Source organism: Orcinus orca, chromosome 15 (genome assembly GCF_937001465.1).
Source record: "Orcinus orca chromosome 15, mOrcOrc1.1, whole genome shotgun sequence".
Classification (NCBI taxonomy): Eukaryota; Metazoa; Chordata; class Mammalia; order Artiodactyla; family Delphinidae; genus Orcinus; species Orcinus orca.
The window spans coordinates 70,071,299-70,094,067 of record NC_064573.1 but is presented as its reverse complement, the minus strand read 5'-3'; the positions used below and the strand labels follow the sequence as shown (position 1 = coordinate 70,094,067).

Sequence of the window (22,769 nt, the reverse complement as noted above, 5' to 3'; positions counted from 1 at the left end):
TAGAAAGAAAAATCACAAACTAATGGCGCAAACCCAGACAACCCCTTCCTGACTTGAAATGTGTTTGCTCTGAAGCAGGGAGTTGTCTCTACAAAAAGAAAGGGGTGGAAGTTCGGGCATGTTCAGGAAATGGCAAATATCTGGCACATGTCTGCTGATAATCTTAGGCTGAAAGGTTTGATGTCGAAAATATCAAAGGGAGGCTCTGAGAATGGGGTGCGTTGGGGGAGTTAATTAAAGGAAGCTTATCTGATTACTGCTCTTAATTAAAAACAAAGACCTGTGTGGAGAAAGAGTCATGTCCTCTATGAACTCAAATGATGAGGACTTTTTCTCTCCTGATAACTGAATACCTCTGTTTTTCCCCATCAGCCAGTGTATAAGGCAGCAGAAGCAGAACTGGAGGAATGTGAGAGCTCATTAGCATAGTACCCAAGTTGCACAAGTATAATTATATTAGGCTGCATGGTAAGGAGTTATGCCCTGAGTTGCTTGGCACCCGTGTGAGCGGGAGGTGGGAGGCCGCAGTGGTTTCAGTACACGGACTGAAGTCACAGCATCTGGCCTCCAATCCCACATTCGCTCCTCTGAAGCTGCGAGATTTGGGGCAAATTTTTGTGTTTTTTTAATAATTTTTATTGGAGTATAGTTGATTCACAGTGTTGTGTTAGTTTCAGATGGACAGCAAAGTGAATCCGTTATACATATACATGTATCCACTCTTTTTTGGGTTCTTTTCCCACATAGGTCATTACAGAGTATTGAGTAGAGTTCCCTGTGTTATACAGCAGGTCCTTATTAGTTATCTATTTTATATATAGTAGTGTGTATATGTCAGTCCCCATCTCCCAATTTAGCCCTCCCCCCCAACACCATTCCCCCCTGGTAACCATAAGTTTGGGGTGAGTTGCTTAACTTCTCTGTTCGTGTTTTCTTGTGAGTAGATCATTGTCAGGGTTAATGAGAGGATGCACTCAGGGCCCTAGAAAGAGCTCAAGAAAATTAGCTGCTTTTATTAGTGTTGGTATCTAGTTGATGCCCAGAGTAACCCCAGGAGACTGATGTCATTACCCCCATGTAGCACAAGAGGGACCTGAGGCCGAGAGGTTAGGGAACGACTGATTGAGGCAAAGACGGCCACACCCCAGTTCCTGTAGCTGCACCTCGGGCAGCGCCTCCAGGCAGCCCTCTCTAGAGCCTAGTACCCCTTTTCCTGCCTGCTCCCCCTCCAAGTCCTCAGGCTTGTCCAGCTGCAGTTTAGAGCAGAGGGGCCTGCACCAAGGGCAGCAGTGGGGCAGGAGGCAAGGAGAGACCATAAGCTCCTTGTCAGTTTTCTTCATGTTGGTGTCGCTTGGGCTGGCACACAGATGGTGCTCTATAAATGTTTGTTGAATGAATAGCTGACCATAACATCAACACTTGAGCAGAAATACTAACTGTACTTGGTCACAGCTCATCATTGACTGTGACTCAGGGTCAGAAATTTGCTCCATGTCATTCAGCAAGTAAGTGAAAGAGGCAGGATTTGAACCCAGGTTTGAACGCCTCCAAAGCCTGTATTTGTGTTTGCCACACTGCCATGACTGACTTTTATCCAGGAGGTGGATCGCTCACCTGGCAGAGTTTACTGGCAAAGAGCTGGCCTGTTACTAATATTAAAACTGTATAAGGATCCTTATTCAACATTCAACATCCATTCAAAAGATGTTTATTAAGTGCCTACTGAGTGCAAGATTCCATGGCATTAAGCCCTGAAAATTTTAAGCCCTGTCCTTGGAATACGTTTACAATTTAAAGGTTCTAGAACTTCTGAGTTCGAAGGGACCACCGGATTATTTAATCCAATTCTCTCATTATATAAATGGGAAAAACTGAGGTCTGCAGAAGGAAATATCTTACCTAAGCTTATAGTAAGGACTAACCCAGAGTTCAGGTTCCTTGACCTCCAGCTTTATAATCTGTAAATCCTTCTCCCTTTTAAGAACTTAGAATATATCTGAGAAGGCTACAGTCCTCCTGGCTACCACCCTAACCTCAGTTCCCTTCCCAAAGGTATCCATCGTCTTCAGTTTGGTGTGTATCCTTCCACATCTTTCTCTGTGTATTTATAAACATACATGTACTTGTAGCAAATACATAGCATTTTTGTGGGCTTTTAAAACACATAAATGGTATGATGTTATTTTATGTATATTATGCTCTAAATTCTTACGAAGTGCTTCTTTCCCTCAACAATATACCATGGAGATCTTTCCCTATCAGCCCACATAAGTCTATCTCATTCTTTTACATTCCTGCAGAAGAACTTTAAATGATGCCATGGGTTTACTAAACTGCAGTCTTCTTGTTTCACTTTTAGTTGAGTTCAGGATATTTGCTATTAACCTGTAAGCCTTTTTTAAAAAAAAAGCACACGTCCTTATGCACACGGGCAAATGATTCTCTGGGTCAAAGGGAATTTGCTTTTTAAACTTGACTAGATGCTACCAGATCATCCGGGCGTTGTTTGTGCGAGGAGGCAGGATAGCATACAAGGCTCCTGTGTGCTTCCGCACCCCCCGTATTCCCTGGCCCATCACAGGGCTCAAGATATGAGTCCCTTGGGCATTCCCAAACTTGACTGAGAAAGAAGGTCACTCTAAAAAGAGAAGAGAGAGAGAAAGCAGTCTTCTGCCAAAAAAATAAAAGCATTCCTTGTATTATTTATAAGGGGATGTCAGCACAAGAGAAATACACCTAAAGCTTTATGATTTCCAGCCCAGGAATCATGCAGCTGCCGCTGATAAATGCAAGAGCTACTGGTGACGGAGACGCTAAGTTACCTCCGTGGCCCCGGGGGAGGGAGTTCACGGGCTTGGTGGTGGCAGCCACGCTCGGCTCCGGAGTCTCTCTTGACGGCTGGCTGCGGGTGGTACCAGGGCGTCCAGGGCTGGTATGCTCTCCCCGGCCCTGCAGGGTGCCTGGCCTCTCCCTCCTGCCCTCCAGGCCATTGCCCTGCCGGAAGAGTGCTCCAGGAAAGGCTTCTCTCCTCTCCCCTCTGGGCCTCACAGCACCTCAGGCTTTCCAAGGCAGGTCCAAGCCCCATTTCTGTCTAGACCCCCATCCCCACGTCCCACAGAACCCCAGCCTTGGTCACTCACACAGTTCTGCAGGGTCCATGCACTGATGGGCATTAATTGAACCAGCTGTTCAGATGCTGATGTCTTATCACTGGTCCGTTGTTTCTTTCATTTTACTGGACAGTTATTCCAAACCATCCTGACTTTCCTCCAGCCCTGATTCCTCACTCTAAGGAGACACCCTAAACTCCTGGTTCATTCAAAGAAAAGAAAATCATGGCCTGAACTTCTGTGGTGTCTATAAATCTATCTCTCTCTGCCCTCGTCTACCCTCCGGTCTCAGAAGATAAGATCCGGTCCTGTTCAAGTCGAATCCGTATCCCGCTGCCCCTTCTCCCCTGCAGTGTGCCCAGCATCCCCTCTCTCTCCTGCATCCTCAGCTTCTGCCTTTCTGGTTGTCCTTCCTCCACAGGTTATAAACACCTTCGGGTCCTCCCTGTTCTAACTGTGTCCTCACCCATCACCTTTCCCTTCCCTTTGGAGCCAAGCTTCTTCAAAGCAAGGCCCACATGCACCGTCTTCACTCACCTCACGTTTCTGCCTCACTTTCCTCCAGCCCTGAGCCTGCCCCCACCACTGCACTGAAACTTTTCTCACCGTGTCAGCGGCTCCCAAAGGGACACACCAGGGGACGTTCTCCAGTCTTGATCTTTTTCTGGACTTCTCTCCTGCGCTGGCCTCTGTCAGACACTTCTCAGAACTCCCTGCCTGCCCGGCCTTGTAGCTGTTTCTGCTCCTTGGAGCTCCCCAAACTTCTCCCCAGCCCCGCCAGTGCTGGGGATCACGGGATGCTGCTCTCTCTCACCTGCTGTTTTTCTCTCCACCTGGTCCCAGGCAATCCTGTTGTGATTTTAACTCCCTCACCATAAGCGGATGACCCCCAGATCTAGCCCTCCAGCTCTTACATTCTCCCAGGTTTCAAACGCGTATATCATATCTAACCGCCTACCTTTAGAAGCTCGCCACCTGGATGTCGCCCTGGGGTCTGAACCCAGCGTATCCAAGGGGAGGCTCCTCCCTTTCCCCCACCAATGTCATCAGTATCATTTGGTGGTTCTGTCATCCACAGAGCCACCCAAGCTGGCGCCCTTGACTCATCTGAGGCTCTCATCCCCCGTCAGCTGATCCCTAAATCTTGTTTATCCTGCCCCTCCCCCCTTTAAGCAAATGCTTTTTTGGGGGCTGGGCTGCGCGGCATGTGGGATCTTACTTCCCCAACCTGGGATCGAACCCACGTCCCCTCTAGTGGAAGCATGGAGTCTTAACCTCTGGACCACCAGGTAAGTGGCCAAGCAAATACTCTTGACCCTTTTTGCTTCTCTCCATCCTCATGTCAGCACCTTGAAGTCAGGCTACCATCATTTCTGGTCTAGACTCTGGCAAAGGCCTTCCGACCCCACCCTCCTCTAGTCCATCCTCTGAGCGTCAGCCAGGATGATCTGTCTCAAATGAAAAGCTGCTTTCGGCGGCTTCCCGTCACCTACGGCAGGAGTCAGCCAACCACCACCCACAGGCAAACTATGGCCCTTGGCCTGCTTTTGTAAATGAAGTTTTATTGGACCAACAGCCATGCTCTTGTTTTTTTTGTTTTAATTTTACATGTTCTTTATGACTGCCTTTGCATTATGATGGCAAAATTGAGTAGTTGCAACAGAGATCGTATGGCCCCAAAGCCAAAAATATATGCTGTCTGTCCTTTATAGAAAACCTTGTGTGACCTCTGCCTTACAGGATAGAACAGGATGGAATTCAGGCACCTTAGTGGGCTTCCCGTGCCCTCTGTGACCTGGGTCTTTTCTGCTTCTCTGGTCTCATTTCTCTGTATCTCTTCTTCATGCTTTGTGCCCCGAACGGTTTATGCTGCTCCCTCAGACGCTGTGCTGTTTCCCACCCTTGGTCCTGTGTCCATGGTTTTCGCTCTGACTGGACCCGCTTCCCATGTTTCTTAACCTCATAAACTCTTATTTGTTTTTTGTTTTGTTTTTTTTAATTAATTAATTTATTTATTTTTGGCTGTGTTGGGTCTTCGTTTCTGTGCGAGGGCTTTCTCCAGTTGCGGTGAGCAGGGGCCACTCTTCATCGCGGTGCACGGGCCTCTCACTATTGCGGCCTCTCGTTGCGGAGCACAGGCTCCAGACGCGCAGGCTCAGTAGTTGTGGCTCACGGGCCCAGTTGCTCCGCAGCATGTGGGATCCTCCCAGACCAGGGCTTGAACCCGTGTCCCCTGCATCGGCAGGCAGACTCTCAACCACTGCGCCACCAGGGAAGCCCATGAACTCTTATTTGTGACTCAGCTCAAGTGTCACCCGCCTCAGGAGACTTAGTTGACTTCCTGGCTGGGTCACGTGCCCCTCTGCCGTGGTTCTGCAGACCCCACGATTCCCTCTCCCATAGCACTTTCCATAATATGTTAGGATCATATGTTCAGGTGTCTGTCTCCCTCATTAGGCTGTGAACCGTTTAAGGACATAAGCTTTCTCTTTTCCTTCTTCCCTCAGCACCCACCACGGTGTCTAGCACGTATTAGGTGCTCAATAAACATGCATTGAGCAAATAAATGACCAGTGGATGGAAGTTAGGTGGCCTCTCTAATCACTCCGATAGGGTGATTAGAAGGATGATGCTGATATGAAGAGCCAAGTGTGGCTTTGCCAGACAGGGTAACTGTCTTGTATCACAGAGCGATTTGCTAGCAGCATGGAACGAGAATTTTTGGAATATAGTGGGGGAACCTGATGGTCTGGGGCTCCCTCTGTTGGGGGAGGGATGGGGAGTGTTCGAGTGTTTGGGATCCCCATTTGGTAGCCTTGGGAAGTCCAAATAAAATTGTGTGTATCCTGGTCAGAGACTTTATTTATCCCTCAGTTTCAATGACCGATCTGTCACCACATAATTAGAGATGCTGTGATTTGAATTTATTACCAAACATGGCTCTGCACTGTTGCTATTGGACTTGTACCATATTGCAGTGTGAGCGTGGAGATTATTGTATAAATTATTCTCACTCACATAATCATCGTGATTTTAATTACTGTGTAATCTTCGCTAATTACTGTTGTACGTATCATTTGCTTTGGTACTGATTTAACACAACTGCTTTTTCATTTGGCTAAAAGACGGCATTACAACTTTTCCTTTTTCAGGGAAAAATTTGCTTTCTGTAAACATTTGCAGCCCCATACTCTTGGCTTGTGGTTCTTAGTTTAAAAGCAAAAGAGGGACTTCCCTGGTGGCACAGGGGATAGGACTCCGTGCTCCCAATGCAGGGGGCCGGGGTTCGATCCCTGGTCAGGGAACTAGATCCCATGTGCATGCCGCAACTGAGAGTTCGAGTACCCCAACTAAGGCGCCCAAGCCACAGCCAAGACCCCGCACCAGCTCAACCATATAAATAAATTTTTTTTTTAAAGCAAAAGATTTAGACACCACCATCCTCCTTTGATCAACCCCCTTGGATTTTTATGTAGGATAAGGCGGGCTTGAATCAGTAAAAAGGTCTAAACTATAGGGGGGTTTTCGTTTGTTTTTTTGTCTTTTTTTGGCTGCGTTGGGTCTTTGTTGCTGTGCGCGGACTTTCTCTAGTCGCAGTGAGCGGGGGCGACTCTTTGTTGCGGTGCGCGGGCTTCTCATTGCAGTGGCTTCTCTTGTTGCAGAGCACGGGCTCTAGGTGCAAGGGCTTCAGTAGTCGTGGCACGTGGGCTCAGTAGTTGTGGCTCGCGGGGTCTAGAGTGCAGGCTCATTAGTTGTGGCACGCAGGGTTAGTTGCTCTGCGGCATGTGGGATCTTCCCAGACCAGGGCTCGAACCTGTGTCCCCTGCATTGGCAGGTGGATTCTTAACCACTGAGCCACCTGGGAAGCCCTAAGGTATTGTCTTTCAAATAAAGTTGTATTGCTTTCACGGAAATTCAGTTACTCTACTGCAGAAGTGGGGGCAAGGATGGGTCATGTGAGACCTGCTTAAATGATTAGATAAGACTCGTTTGTAATTAGTTCATTAATTATGTAAATGTGAATGATGATATTTGGCATTAAAAACAGCTTGTTCTCAAAGTAGGTTAAGCATCAACTGCTAATCTTATTTCAATAGCACATTTATTTACTCGTCTCTGCATTCTTAGAGCCAGAGCTCAGGATCTTTTTTTTTTTTTGCGGAGCGCAGTCCTCTCACCGCTGTGGTCTCTCCCATTGCGGAGCACAGGCTCCGGACGTGCAGTCCCAGTGGCCATGGCTCACAGGCCCAGCCGCTCCGAGGCATGTGGGATCTTCCCGGACCGGAGCACGAACCTGCGTCCCCTGCATCGGCAGGCGGACTCTCAACCGCTGCACCACCAGGGAAGCCCCAAGCTCAGGATCATTTTAATCCATCCTGAATGTACTTAATGAATGAGCCTCTCATGAAACTGGTTTTATGTCTTCCTAGGACAAAAGGGTTCTTTTCAGTTTTATCAGTATTAAGAAGATTAGTGGGCAAGATGTGGAAACTGGAAGCATGGAAATTTTCAATGCAAACATACTAATCGTGGATCCAAGGCCTGAGCCAGTGAGGAGCCGGAGAAGCCTGGCTCTGTCCGGGGTTTCTCTTTGGAGCCAGCATCACTCTCGGACAGACTTCCATGGGAAGGAGGGCTGTTTTCTATCCAGAGCTCCAGGTCTTATACGATAGATCTGCAAATCTTTCGGGAATGTTGAGGCGCACCTAAGTTAGACGCAAGTTTGCGTAAAACCATTTGGATTAATCACTGATAGTTCAGAACATTCTTGTAGTGTCTGTGGTTCTCTGAGCTAAACTTCTGTTAAGTATACTTATCAAAACATACATACTGGAAACTGCATCTTTTGAAATTTTCAAAAATTGGTCATACCTTTGTAATAACTACGAAAATTGAAACCAGACCGTTGCTAGCCTCCTAACACCTTCTTGTATCTGGTCCAGTCGTGACCTCCTCCTTACTCAAAGGTAACCACCATCCTAATTTCTGCTCTGAATTTAGATAAGCCTATTTTTTGAACTCTCCAATGCCTTTAAGTTTAAATTTAGCTTTTCTGTTTTTCCTAAGTAGCAGTTTTCTCTGATACAAACTAGACTATCAAGCTGGATGCTGAGTGAGACTTTTCTACTCCTTTTGCTCAGTAAACATTTCTTCCTTAGTTTCCATGCCCAGGAGGACATGCAGGGTCACTCGTACTTCCCTCCAGTCATACGTTGGTGAACTGCCTTTCCCTCTAGACTATAAGCTTCCTGAATGCAAGGTTTATTCACCTCAGTGTCAGCAGCAGCTGGCGTCATGGCACTCAACAAATGATCCTGAATGGCTAAAAGGAGGAGTGGATGGATGGGTAACTTCCACTCGTCTAAAGATGCATTTTTATGATGAACTGGGTGCTGTTATGAAGAAGTCAGAGATTTTATGTGGTTATTGCCATTGTACAGTACTCAGCTGAGCTAATGTCTACGCATAGAAAGTGAAAGAAAGCATTGAAAATTTATTTAAAATCTGTTGAACCCAAGTTGAATCTCTAATCTGATTGGATTACTTTACATACCCAGTTTGTTCTTTCAGGACATTGTGGAGGTTGTATCAGAGGGCAGGCTCAAGTTTGAGAGCCAGTACTTTCCCGTCTCATCAGATTGTGAACCCCGGAGGCTCTCTCCTTCTCTGTTTTTCCAGGGGGACGATGAGGGGTTCAAACCAGATGTGGTTCCAGCTCCCTCTCAATTCTGAAGTTGATAAAATTCTCTAGAAATAAAACCAGGCTTTGGATTGGGTTTCGACATAGGAGGAATCCCCTCTCGGTTGTGTACTGGAAGTTGGTTTTGAATCTCTTGGTTTTAATCTCAGAGAAGTGGGTTTGGCTGACCCATAAGTGGGGCTGCTGGGGTCTGAATGAAGCAGCCAGATGAGGCAGATGGAGCCTTTTGTCCCCTGTTTCTTCATTCCCACAATCCCTCATCTTTCTTTTCCTCCATTCCTTCACTGTTTCCACTCCACGAACTTCCCTTAAGGGACTCTTCTAGATCCTGGGAATTCACAGAAGAAAAATACAGTCTAGTTCAGAATTAACAGTCTTGTTGGGAGTTAAAAACAAGCAAGCAAACAATTATAGGATAGAGGCTGGGGGAGCACAGGGGCTGTAGGACCAGAGGAGACCCCTAGCCCAGCCTGGGAGGTGGGCGAAGGCTTCTGGAAGTGGCTGCGGTGGGGCTGAACATTGAAGGGCGAGTAAAAATATTTTCTTTTCTTTTTTTTTTTTATCAGTCAATAGAATCACCCGTAAAGTGTCCTTTCCTTCCCCTTTCCCTCTCTCTCTCCTCCTTTCTCCTTCTCCTTCTTTTTTTTTTTTTTTAAACAATGAAGGTGTCTGGGCACCATCAACTCTGCTAGCCTCCACCTTAATTTGACAGTGGGTTTTTTTTTCATATTGACTTTATTTCTATCTTTACCTTCGTCTCTACTTCTGTCTATATCTAAACACATTTTTTTATGCCCAACAACGTGAAAGTAAGTTGAAAACATCATGACAGTTCTCCTTAAGATAATTTCACATCTTTATCCTGCGAAGAAGGACTTTTCCTAACTATTTGCACCATCATTGCAGCTAAAAAAATGAAGAAATCCACTGTATCATCCAAGATACCAACATTCATATTAACCCAACTGTTCTGAAGTTGTATCACTGTACTTTTTGAAAGAAGAATCCTATTAAGGGCACTCATTGCATCTCGTTGTTTTGTTTCTTTGGGTCTGTCTCTTAAAAAAAAAAGTAAATAGACTTTTTTTAGAGAACGTTTAGACTTACAGGAAAATTGAGCTGAAAGAACAGAGCGCCCATATTCCCCCGTCTGTGTCTTCCTACCCTCAGTTTCCCCTCTTATTAACATCTTCCATTAGTCCTTAGTCTCTTTTAAACTAGAATGGTCCCCTTACCTCCCCGCCCCCATTGAAACTGATTTTTTTGGTAGAGTTTCAGGCATGATTCTGATGGCAACTCTGTTCAAAACCCACTGGTCCTAGTACCTGGTGACCAGTAAGAATGTGTGGGTGAGACAAGGCAAATTCTGGTGACCCACAGGAGATACGTGGGCAGGTGTCCACTGAGGGCAGCTAATGGGTCATTTTTTTTAAGTGTCAAGGACTCAGCACCTGCTTAAGATCAGAGAAAACAGCAAGCAAGGCTTAAGAGTTATCTTGCCTCATAAAAACATTATACTATAAGGGATATAGGGGATTTACAGAGTCTGCTTCCTGACTCAAGTCTCTGCATCTTCAGGCCAGAAATAACCAGGCGGAGGGCCTCTCTGCTGCTTATTCCACAACTTTCCTGCTTGCCATCAAGCAGGCCTCCCTGGGCATCGCACCCCCGTGGCCTCCTCCTTGCTTCGAGTCTCTCCCTTCAGCCGAGTGGCCTTTCTAAGCCCTAGTGTCTCTGCCTGTGAAATGTAGGCCCTTGCCGGTCCAGGGTTTTGCAGAAACCACTGAATAAGCTAACAGCTGGTAGGAGGGCTCTTCTACTTGGGGTGTCTTCCTCAACCCCTCCCACCACCAGATCCTACCCCTCTTCCGAAAGCCTGACTGCGCCCCGCCGCCTCCAGAAAGGCTGTGCCCTCAGGCCCCAGCCCCTCGCCTCTCCCTTGCCAGCCTCCTGCCGCGTTTTACAGTCCACGGTTCCCAGTGTACCTGGAGCTGCTCGCACTGCTGGCCCTTCTGCGTGGGTTGATCCTGTGTCCACACCCACAGTGTGCCCTCCGAAAGGCTGAGGCAGCCCGTCTTCTCCTGTGAGGGACCTAGCTGAGCGTCGTATTGATGCATACTCATTGAGGCCGAGGTGAGAGCCTCGGCTCTGCTCCTTCCTCTCCATCTGCCCTCTGAGCCTCCATTTCTAACTCTGTAAAGTGGAACAGTCAAAGGCAATAGCTGGCAGCAGAGTAGAGTGGTCAGGACACGTGAATCCCGAAGCTGGATTCCTTAGTTTAAATTCATGTTTCTCCCGTTTATTCCATGACAAATTACTTATCCTTCCTGAGCCTCATTTGTGAAATAGGAAGATTATAAGAGTTGCTGACTTAGAGGACCGTCGTGAAGATAAAATTGAATAACATCTGCAGAGCCTAAAGGCGCAATATACAGTGGCTCTCATGATGCAGAATTCACCTGCACGCTCTAGGGATTTAATAAATGTCTCGTGTTTCCTACCGCATCAGGCACAGTGTTGGGCACCATGTCAGCTTCTATTATAGACCATCAACTGCTGTGTTGGACTCGGTTACAGTACCTTCAGGCCATCTTCAAAGGACATCTGGTTTCCCATCCAGACCTCGATGTTAAAGAACATCGATACATTTTTAATTTCCTCTTTAATTTCAGGGTGTTGATGAAGAATGGGGGGGGGGTGATAGCATGTCTTTGGGGATGATTCATGGCGTCATTAAATCTGCATCGAGGGCTTCCCTGGTGGCGCAGTGGTTGAGAGTCCGCCTGCCGATGCAGGGGACACGGGTTCGTGCCCCAGTCCGGGAAGATCCCACATGCCGCAGAGCGGCTGGGCCCGTGGGCCATGGCCGCTGAGCCTGCGCGTCCGGAGCCTGTGCTCCGCAACGGGAGAGGCCACAACAGTGAGAGGCCCGCGTACCGCAAAAAAAAAAAAAAAAAAAGTCTGCATCGAGTTTCCTGTAGTTACCGTTGGCTCAGGCTCTGCGCAGACTCAGACCTGGGAATTCTGGTTTTTACTGTGTGATGTGACTGATGCCAGTGAAGCCAGTGTCTCCCTGACTTGAGCCTCTCTATGTTTTACTCATTGTGTCCCAGTCGATTTTGAACAATGTATGTGTGTAGACATGAGTTCCAGTGGTTGAGGTTTCCTCTTAGCTTTCTACCTGGGGGGCGTGTGATGTTGTGGAAGGGCAAAGCAACGGCTTCAGATCCAGTCCCTGCCACTGAGCAGTGTGAGCCTCGAGCAGATGGCTTCTCACCGGTGAGCCTCAGTTTCCTCATCTGCAAGATGGGGTGACCATCCACATCCTGATGAGATGATACATACAAAGTACCTGCATTTTTCCTTCACCCAGTGTTCGTGGAATGTCTCCTGCTGTGGTAGGCACTAGAGAGAAGACGATGGAGCTGCATTCACAGGATGGCCTGTCAGGGGAGGGGGTGTGGCCCGACTTGGAGACACGTGTGTCAGCATCTGGCTTGCTCTGGGGCTGAACAGACCACTTGGGTATCCTCACCCCTTTTCTGTGCTGCTCAGAGCAGGCTCGGACCTAGGAATTGTTTATTCTTGAACATCTGCCCTCGATCCTCAATCTAATCTAACCTGATGGGAGGGGCCGTTAATTGAAAAACAATCATTAAGATTTTAAACATATATTTATTAGTAGTAATGTTTTGAAATGAATAAGTAATATATATGCAAGTTCAATTGCACCAGAATCCACCTGGCATGAAGAGCTGGGGGCAGGTGGAGGTGTACGTGGGCCACTACGCTCATGTGTATTGACTGTCCTGATGACGTACGTCGTCTCTGTGAGGTTGGGAGTTACTGTTCCCACTGGCACAGCGAGGCTTCACAAGGTACCTGGCTAGTAAGGGACAGAGCTAGGATTTGAACCCAGGCCTGTCTGCTTCCTGAAGCCCAGATTCTTAGCCTTGCAGGTTAGAAAGAGTAAAAATTCCAGCATTTCTGCATGATCATATCCTGATTTATCTAATAAGCCTTCATACATGTGAGCCACCAATACTTAGAGAAAAAGAAATAAAAGGAATCCAAATTGGAAAAGAAGTAACACTGTCACTGTTTGCAGATGACATGATGCTATACATAGAAAATCCTAAAGACGCTACCAGAAAACTACTAGAGCTAATCAATGAATTCAGTAAAGTTGCAGGATACAAAATTAATACACAGAAATCTCTTGCATTCCTATACACTAACAATGAAAGATCAGAAAGAGAAATTAAGGAAACAATCCCATTTACCATCACCTCAAGAAGAATAAAATACCTAGGAATAAACCTACCTAAGGAGACAAAAGACCTCTACTCTGAAAACTATAAGATGCTGATGAAAGAAATGGAAGACAACACAAACAGATGGAAAGATATATCATGTTCTTGGATTGGAAGAGTCAATATTGTCAAAAAGACTGTAATACCAAGGCAATCTACAGATTCAGTGCAATCCCTATTAAACTATCAATGGCATTTGTCACAGAACTAGAGCAAAAAATTTTTTAATTTATATGGAAACACAAAAGACCCCAAATAGCCAAAGCAATCTAGAGAAAGAAAGACGGAGCTGGAGGAATCAGGCTCCCTGACTTCAGACTATACCACAAAGCTACAGTATTTGTATATATTCTTTTGTTCATCAATTCACTTAATGGACATTTATCAGATGCCTACTATGCGCCAGAGGACTCAAGGTCCACTCATTCGTCCAACACGTATTTAGTGAGCACCTACTATGTGCTAGGGCTCTGGCACTCCACTCATTCACTCAACAGATGTTTACTGAATGCCTGCTGTGTGCTCAGATACTGTTCTAGGCACAGGAATAGAGCAGTGAATGCAACAGACAAAAACTCTTGCCCTCCTGGAGCTCTCTCTTATCTCCGCAACATTGCAGGGTTGACCTGGTTTCCCCCCATTGTACAGCTGAAGAAACTGAGGCCTAGAGAAGTTAGGTGCCTATCCCAAGGCAAGTGAGTGGCTAGTGAGTGGCAGAATCAGCCTAGACTCCAAGGGACAGATGTTACCTGGTAAGGTGACATCGGAGACACTTGTTTAACCCTGTGTCTCATCACAGAGTTTGGAGGAAGTTTCCAGAGAAGGGTGCTGCTGGCTGTGGGGTTGGAACCCCACCTCTGCTACTCCCAACTGTGTGTGCCACCCCTCCTTACTGTGCCCGGAGCTCACAACTCCTAACCCCCAGGGTGGCCATCGAGGTTATAAATGGACGTGGCGGTCAGCTCCATGCAGGCAGGTGGCCCACCCGCTTGTTCTCCCCTGTATCCATGGTGCCCAGCACATAGTAGGTGCTCAGCCAGGGGTAACTCTTTCGGACCCAGCCTGGAGCCTGTGTGGCTGGATGCCCAGGAATGCCACTGGCTCCTTATCAGGCAGGTATGCTACAAGCCTCTTCCTGTTGGGGTAGACTGAGGGGCAGGTGCAGAAGGTCCCAAGATGTTTCTGGAGTCCCTCCTCAGAGAATCACAGTGCCCCCGCCTAGCTCGTGTCTGCACCCATCTCCCAGAGGCTCGGAGTACGTCCTGTGCATCACATCTCTCCCTGGCTGAGGCAGGCACAGCAACGTCTTGATTAGCCACCACCCATACGTCACGCGATGCTAATGGAAGGGAGTTCCACCTGAGCTGAGCCGTCCCATGAGGACAGCTGGGGAAAAAAATGAGTCTTCCCAGGCCCCTGGAGGAAGACGGGGGAATGTGCTTGAAGTGTCCAGAGCCAGGGCAGAAACGGAGAGGATCACCGTGACCCAGACAGCAGAGCTAGAACCCACACCCTGAAGCTTGCAAGAGGGCGTCTGCATTCAGATTCAGTTCTGCGGTCTCCACACAGAAAGGAGTGGATGCAGCAAACTTCTCCCTTGGAGTGGTGGAGCAGACAGGAAATAGAAGAAGATGCTGCAGAGGCGTGGGTGGATTTCTGGGTGGTAAACCCAGGAGGCAGCGCTCAGCCAAGCCGAGGCTTCTCTCTCTCTCTCCTTCTCCCCCACCGCGTCCCCATCTCCCCTCCCTCCCTCCTCACTCTGCCCTCCGCCACTGAGTCTACACTGCTGGGACTGGGTTCTGGTTTCCAGCCCCCCAGCTGAGGCTCTGAAGGCACCGACCAGACCGCTCCACCCCGTGACACCCACACATGGGCCCCCAGCAGGGCTCCGTGGTCAGTACTTGGGGGCAGCCAGGGGGGCCCTGAGCGGGTGTCCCTTCTGGAAGATGCTGCTCCTTGTGGGCCTTGGGGAAGGCGGGCACATCTCCGCTGCTCTGGCCCAGCCGAGGTCCCCCACGGCTCCAGCCCAGCGAGCCTGTGTCCTCTGCGCCTGGACAGCAGCACACATGGGCTGCGACCTCCAGACCCCACTGCTGGGCTGCTGACGGTTTCGTGTGCCCCGGCCTGTCCCACCTTGTGGTCAGAGATGAGGAAGGCCGGCCCTCAGCTGCCAGCCCACACCCCACCTGCGGCCCTCCCCTCTGTCCCCCTGGCCTTGCCCTCAGCCTCCCTCTTCCTTCGCCACCTCCATCGCCACTGGTCTCTTCCTCTCCATTCCCCCATCCGTTCTCACTTCACCTTCCCTCTTGTTGGTCCTGCTTCTACTTCTCCCCACTTCTCTTTGCCCCTCCTCCACTTTCCTCATCCTACCTACTTTCTCTTCCTCGGAGACTTGATTTCCAAGGTAGACTTGACTCAGTTCGACAACGCTTCCTGAGCACCTACTGTGTGCTGGGTACAGTGCCGAGTCACGGTGTAGAGATGAGACTCAGCAGGGTCTCGACAGCACAGGCTGGAGAGCTGGGGTTCTCCCACCCTCCTCTCCTTCTGCCCTTTTCCCCTGCTTCCTCTCCCCCCCCCCCACCCTCTCCTCCTGTAGCTTCTCTTCCCTCCCTGTCTCGGCCTCTGCAGCCAGAGGGGAGCTGGGGCGAGTGGGATGGCAGAGTCCCAGGAGGCCCGGCAACAGGAGCCCTGGGTGCTGCCATCCCCACGTGACAGATGATGGAGGAGACTGAGCGCCCAAGACACATTCATCACGTCCGCCTCCTTTCAGGGCCAAGACAGGACGGAAATGACTTTTGTCAGCTCTGCGGCAGCCCAGTGCCCCTGGCAGCTCCAAGCTGTTTATTAAAAAAAAAAAAAAAAAAAAAAAAGATGAAGAAGAGAAAGAAAGGCATGTGAATGCCATCTTGCCATGTGTTAGGGGAGCGATTCTAAAGTGATGATGTTGACAAACACCCCTTCAGGTAATCACACAGGAGCTCTGCAGCTCCCTTCCCAGCCTGCGTCCAGCTGTGACGGAGATGGAAGGTGACAGGCAAGAAATAGGAAGGGAGCAGCTGCTCTGGGCAAATTGCGAGGCTTTTGTTTGAGCACATGGGGGCCAGCCTTTGCCGGGAGTGATGGGACGCAGGGTCACCTGCCCGTTCATTCTCCTGCCCACTCCTCTTGGAACGTCACATGAGGCTTTCGTGGAGCCCAGTGGTGGGTTAGGCTCCAGAGACCCAGAGGTTGTTAGTAGTAATCGTAACGAGCCCTAACGACTAATTAGTGATGGTTAATAGCCATTCATTATCGATTATTATTAATCATAACTGTTAACCATTATTTGAGGAGCTAGGTGCCCGGCATGGGGCCCAGGGCTTTTCTTCCCTCCCCTTGATCTCCCTGTGAGATCAGGACAGTGACCTGGGCTAGGAGGAGGGGGAAGGAGTGCATCCAACGAAGGGAACAGCAAATGCAAACCCCGGAGGCAGGAAGAGCGTGGCGTGTCCCAGGAGACCCATGTGGCTGCAGCAGAGTGAGCCAGGGGCTAACTCACAAGACAGGAGGTCGGGGAGGGGGTCGGGAGCCTGAGCCCCTGGAAGACTAAGGATAGTGAGGACAGTGCGTGATGGAGGCAGCGCGTCGACACGCCTACCTTGAGGTCCATCTCGTGGTCTCCTCACCGCCCCCAGACTGTGACATTGGTCCTCTCCACCTAGCAGACCTAGGGCATGAGGAGGGACAGATGAGAGCAGCCAGTCCTGTGCCTGTCACTCAGGGAAACTTTTCACAGAGTATCATCGCCAGGGTCCTGGGTCAGGGGAGGCTCCTGCTAGCATCAGAAGAGAGAGGCTTCTGGGATGGTGGGAGCTCAGGAAGGCAGTGCCTAGGTCCCTACCCGGGTCCCTGAAAAAGATCCCAATCCCCTACCCTATCTGTACTCTCCTCTCCTGACATCACCTCCAGGGGCCGTGGGCTTGGCTCCTTCTGAGACTGAAAAGCCCTTTGGGTCACTGTGGTCAGCTCTTTTCCCTTTAAACTATCCTACCTGGTCAGGGGATGGAAATGGTGATAATCAGAGTGTGGTGAGCAGGACACTTTCCTCGGTCTCGTGCCAGCATTCCAACCTTTATGTGTAGGAGGCTGGCTCCTGTAATCCTTCCTGTCGTGACAGAGCAGCAGGCAGGGGCCGACGACGGGAACCTGCATCACCATCGCTCCCACGTCCTTCAGGCTGAGCCCTGGCCCCAGCTGCCACACCCAAACTCTGACATTTGGCGCTTTTTTGTAAATTACAGCTTTGCTGTTGTCTGGGAAGGAGGTCGCTTGTCTTAGAGGGAGGACAAATAGATTTTATTTTTTTAAAGAACAGTGGATGGATTCCAGTCTCTCTCCTCTAAGCCCTGCTTTTCGTCTTACAGCCTATAATTTTGCCCCACTGCGAGATTCCCACTCTTCAGAGGCAGTGGTTTTGGCTCAGCTGCTGCAAAATGCCTCTGCCTGGCAGTCCCAGAATAGAAAGCGTCTGTCCTCTTGTGTATAGTCTCGGTTTCAAGTTGATTTGATGGAGCTGTTTCCCTTTTGAAGGACCGTTTTTTTTTTTGTTGTTTGTTTGTTTTTAATCCCACCCGCATCCCATGAAACAATCGGGTGTCACGGAGCATCTCGTTCAGGCGCATGTTTGGGTCACTGGCTCCAGCAGGCTCTGCTTGGTGGGGCTGTCCTCCGGGCTTGGCCCTAAATAAATAAATAAATAACCTCCCGTAGGTGCCCCTGAGTCTTCAAGAAGGAAATTACCTATTTCACAGCAGGCTGTGTGGCGATAGGTCCTATCATGTCAGAGATGATGCCTCGTAAAACTGAGTCATCTCTCAGAGGTGCAGTTTTAACCTACTCAAACGTACTTAGTCAGGTTTAATTATAGACAGAAATTGCATTTCAGAAAGCGACAAGAAATCATTTGCGCGGCTTGAGTCTGCGCATTCAATCGTACGGTTCGTTGGAGGGTGCAGGTGGGGTCAGCATTTCCAAAGAAAAATAGTATTAGTGCCCGCGCTCTGGGGCTCAGTCGCGCCAACTGTGGAGACGGCACGGTGTCCGCTGACGGCGGGTTTCTTCTTGGCACAGGATCCAGCAGGCGGCCAGTGATGGGGCCCGGGACACCCACAGCAGGACCTGGGGGGACAAGGCCGCGTCCCCGCTCTCCCTCCGCCAAGGAAATTACGGCCACTTGGGGGACGGCGAAGAGTGTGGCGTCCAGAGAAAGCCCCCGGAGAGGTCGGGCGTGCTGTCCTCCCCGTCTTCCTGGAGTGGAGACGTGTCCCCGCGGCCCAGGGACAAGCTGCCCAGCCCGTCGGCTGCCCTGTCAGAGTTCGTGGAAGGGCTCCGGAGGAAGAGAGCGCAGAGGGGCCGGGGGTCGCCGCTGGGCCTGGAGGACTGGCCCACCCTCCCCATCTACCAGACCACCGGGGCGTCCACGCTGCGGAGGGCCAGGACCGGCAGCGACGAGGGCGCTCTGGCTCTGAGGGCCGGGGCCGAGTCACCCCTGGACACGTCGGCCGGGCTCCTGCGGTCCACCAGCCTGAAGTGCATCTCCTCGAAGAGCGTGGGGGGCCCCAGCCCGCCACCCGAGAAGCTGAAGACCCGCTTCAGTTCCTGCGAGTCCCTCCTGGAATCGGGGCCCGGCTCGAGGAGGACCCCGAGCTCCCCGACGGCGCTTAGGCGCTCGTTCTTGTCGCCCACGCTGCGCCCGCGGAGGCGCTGTCTGGAGTCCTCGCTGGAAGATGCGGGCTGTCCGGACCTTGGGAAGGAGCCGCTCGTCTTCCAGAACCGCCAGTTTGCACACCTGATGGGGGACCCCCTGGGCAGCGACCCATTCAGCTGGAAGGTCCCGAGCATCACCTATGAACGCAAGACCCAAGTGGGTTTCGATGACTTCCTCCCGGCCATCCGGAAGCCGGAGACGCCTACGTCTTTGGCCCGAGCGGCCAAAGATGGGCAAGACAGTTCACAGCGTCCAAGCGTCCACTTTGAGATGGAAGAGGCCGACGGGGGCTTTGTCTCAGGGATCACCACCGTTTTGAAAAAGAGCCTGGAGTCCAAGGAGGACCCCGCTCACCTCTCCGACTCCTCCTCCTCCTCCAGCTCCATCGTGTCCTTCAAAAGCGCCGACAGCATCAAGAGTCGGCCAAGAATCCCACGGCTGGAGGGTGACAGTGGTGAGAGAACATCCCCCGAGATCAGAGAGCCGGGGACAGGGAGGAAAGAGGAGGATGTTGAGAGCATCATGAAGAAATACCTACAGAAGTAGGAACCAGCTCAGGTAACTGCGACAGGCTGGCCTGTCCTCCTGGGGGGATGAAACGAGGTGGTCCACCCAGGTCTGGCAGCCTGGAGGCAACCGGTTGCTGCTACTGCTTTTAGGTTTTCACTGAAATAATGTGTTGCTATTTATGCAAATAATGTGTTGCTGGTAAATAGAAAACTTATCAGAAGCCCTCACTAGGTGCCACCGGTTTCTCTGCTCTTGAAAATACAGACCGTCAGAAAGTGTGAGGTCCTGTGGGGGGCGGGGGAGAGGGTGCTGAAGGAGGCGCTGGGCTTTTAAAGTTTTCCCACCCTTGTCCTGTTCTCTTTCCAGCGCTCCTTTCACCTGGTGCTGGGGGAGCCATGGAGGCATCTGTCCACACAGTGACGGGAGAGCCCGGGTGGATGGGGGGAGGGTCAGGCTAGCATAGACGAGGCCTTGACGTTAGTGAAGTCCAACTCTTGCATTAAATGTGTAAAGAGAAACTGGGGCCCAAGAAGGGGGAGGAGGGGACAAGTACAGAGGTCCCAGAGCGCCACCGTGAGAGCGGCAGTGCTTCCCTCCGCCTTCTCCTCCCGTCCCGGTCCTGGCACTTCTGTGCAGTCAAGGTGGGAAGAGACATTCGTTGCTAATAACAGCTCCAGCTGATGGAATGTGTTTATCAGGCAGTCATTTGGTGCCCACAGTTACCCCAAGAGGTGGTGAGTATGATTTATTCCCATTCTACAGGTTGACAAACTGAGAATCATATAGGTTAAGGCACTTGTACAGAGTCACCCAGGCAGAACGGGGATTCGAATCTCCAGAGTCCCCACACTTTTGCTGGTCACACTTTTTCTTAGGTACGTATCCCAGGCCTCTCTGTGAGTAAGCTCAGAGCCACACTGATGGAGCTGGGTCTTTAGAGGGGTTGCCTCTATGGAGGGCAAACTGAGGCAGAGCTTAGAATCATACATCTAAAGGGGGGGTTGGAACTCACAGACTCCAACCTCACTCTTGGGCAAGTGAGGAGGACCTCAAGATCAAGGTCACCCAGTGAATCTGCCACCAACCCAGCCACCCTGACTCCCAGTCCAGTGCTCTTTGCCCTGAGGCCAGGCTGGCCCCTGACTGCACCTCGTAGGGCATGTTTCAGACTCCAGGGCACTGAGTCTTCCACTTCACAGCTCCCGACTGAAATGCAAAGCCCCTCTGAGGCAGGCCAGGAAGCAGCGGAGGGGGAGTTAGAGCCTCCCTCCGGGTTCAGATGCGATGCAAACCCACATCCCAGTGGCAGGTCCCCCACCCCGGCGTCCGTAAATCTCCGCGTCACTGAAGCTCAGAACTCGCAGCGGCTCAAGCCTCAGGTGGTCAAGTGGTCGTGCTCAGCCCACACCTGGCTCAGCCGCCAGCCCTCCTTCCAGAGGCCTCCTGGACCCAAACAAGCCGCACGTCCTGTCACTTTGAGAGTCACCCTCAGCCCATCAAAAAGCCATTGCCCCTTCCACGGAGACGGGCTTGGACCGTATCAGAGCAAATTAAATTGACTTAACATGGCCTTCTCTCTGCTCTCAATTACCGAGGAGAGATCTGATATTCATTTACATTATTATGCTCTCGGGGACACAGAACGCAGTTTCAAAGGCCAAGTAAAGGGCACACGTCCCGAAGGGGAACAGTGCTTAGCAAACGTCGTCACAGAACATCTTGTCTCTGCCATTTTTTTTTAAAGCTCAGCTCCCCTTCCCCCCTCCCAGCAACGCTCCCTGTGATAACGGAGCGCCTGCCTAAAAATCTCCTCCACCTTTGACTTGCACGCTGTAGTCTTGAGCTCGACAATACAGCTCCATTGCCCACGATACAAATGTGTTACGGGATTCGGAGCCACTCAAGCCCCCAGAGCTCAGTTCTTCCCTGTAACTGCCGAGCGATGCAACTTTGCTGAGCATCTGTGTTCTCAGCTGGAAGATGGGGGTAGTAATGCCAGCTACCCAAAGTAGCATTGTGAGCAGCCTGTGAATCAGAGACCCCAGCCCAGAGCACTGCCCCAGCGGCCACAGTGCATGTCAGGTACCTGCACTTGGAAATGGTGGCCCTTCAGGATGTCTCTCAGGCTCCCTCCACTCGTTTCCCTTCTGCCCCCTCCTATCTCATTCCGCTCAGCACATCGCTGCAGTAACGCCACCTGGGAATATGGGCTCCAGGGGCTTCCACCCACCAAAACACACACCCCAGGCCCCATTTCTCAGCTCTGACCTGCATTTGTTTCCAGCCTCCTGCGACACATTGCCCTCCTTGAAGACTTCCCGACTCCACGACGTTCTGGAGAGAGAGACAAAGACCAGCCAGGCCTCCCCAGGGGCCCCGAGTCCACAGCCAGTGTGGCCGCCCTCAAGAGGCCAGGGGGGCCAGCAGAGGCACATCCCATGGGGCGTGGGGCTCCCAGCATGCTAGGTCTGTACCAAATAAAGTGTTGGCTTCTTGGCATCTGGGCTTTCTCTCTATTCTATGATCATGTTACCTAGGACTCTGGAGGATTGATGGTGTGCACCTTGGGATAGAAGGGTTCTGAGGAAGGGGACCAATGCAAACTGTTTGTAGTTTCGGGTGCACACTGCTATTTCTTTCCCTGTGTGTCTACATGCAATGGCCTTGTTCTCTTGGCCAAGTTCTGCTCAAATGTCACCTCCTCCAGGAAGTCTTCCCTGATACATCAAGCTGAAATAAATGCTCTTTCTCTATTCTCCCTTAATTCCCATGCTTCTATCATATTTCCCTTGTCTATTTACATATCTACATTGTGTGTAGATGTGCGGGCATTCAAGAAATTTTGATGAATGAGTGACTGAACAAGCAAATGAACCACGGAACAAGTCAGTGGCTCATACACCCTGAATACCTGGGACACACTGACATATATGCATCTCTACAAATGTCCGCCCACAGCAACATTCAAGAACTTGTGACCATCTGTTCCCACAGTCCCCCGTACACCTCACATACACAGACTACCATGCACACACAACTATGCACGTGTACCAAAAACTACACTCGCAATGGCACACTTATAGCCTGGACACCTGCTTTATCAAACATCCTTGAAGTGTCAATAATCCTAAAACTGTAGGCTGATGTATATTGATCACATACTGTGTACTGACCACCGTGCTAGGCATTTTACACAGTGCATCTCACTCCAGCTTTATAAAGTCCCAAGAGATAGATCCACTTATTTTTTCCTATTTACAAAGGCAGAACTAGCTTATGCCCACATTCAGGTAGCCAATGCTGCTTCTCCTTAAGTTCCCACTGGCACAGACTCCACGTCCTACCCCACATGTGCCTCTATTCCTAGGGCCCCTCTGGTACAGCCA

General features: G+C 50.3%; 1 protein-coding gene across 1 annotated transcript in view; it reads left to right on the top strand.

Moving 5' to 3' along the window:
• The window catches only part of MYO18B (myosin XVIIIB), a 235,423-nt gene extending 213,541 nt beyond the window's left edge, over positions 1-21,882 (top strand). The window contains exons 43-44 of the mRNA XM_049697804.1: positions 18,237-19,431; positions 21,668-21,882. Of these exons, the coding sequence (XP_049553761.1) occupies positions 18,237-19,419 (1,183 nt within the window). The 3' untranslated portion in view covers positions 19,420-19,431; positions 21,668-21,882. The remainder of the gene's footprint in view (positions 1-18,236; positions 19,432-21,667) is intronic.
• Positions 21,883-22,769: the final 887 nt, after the last annotated feature.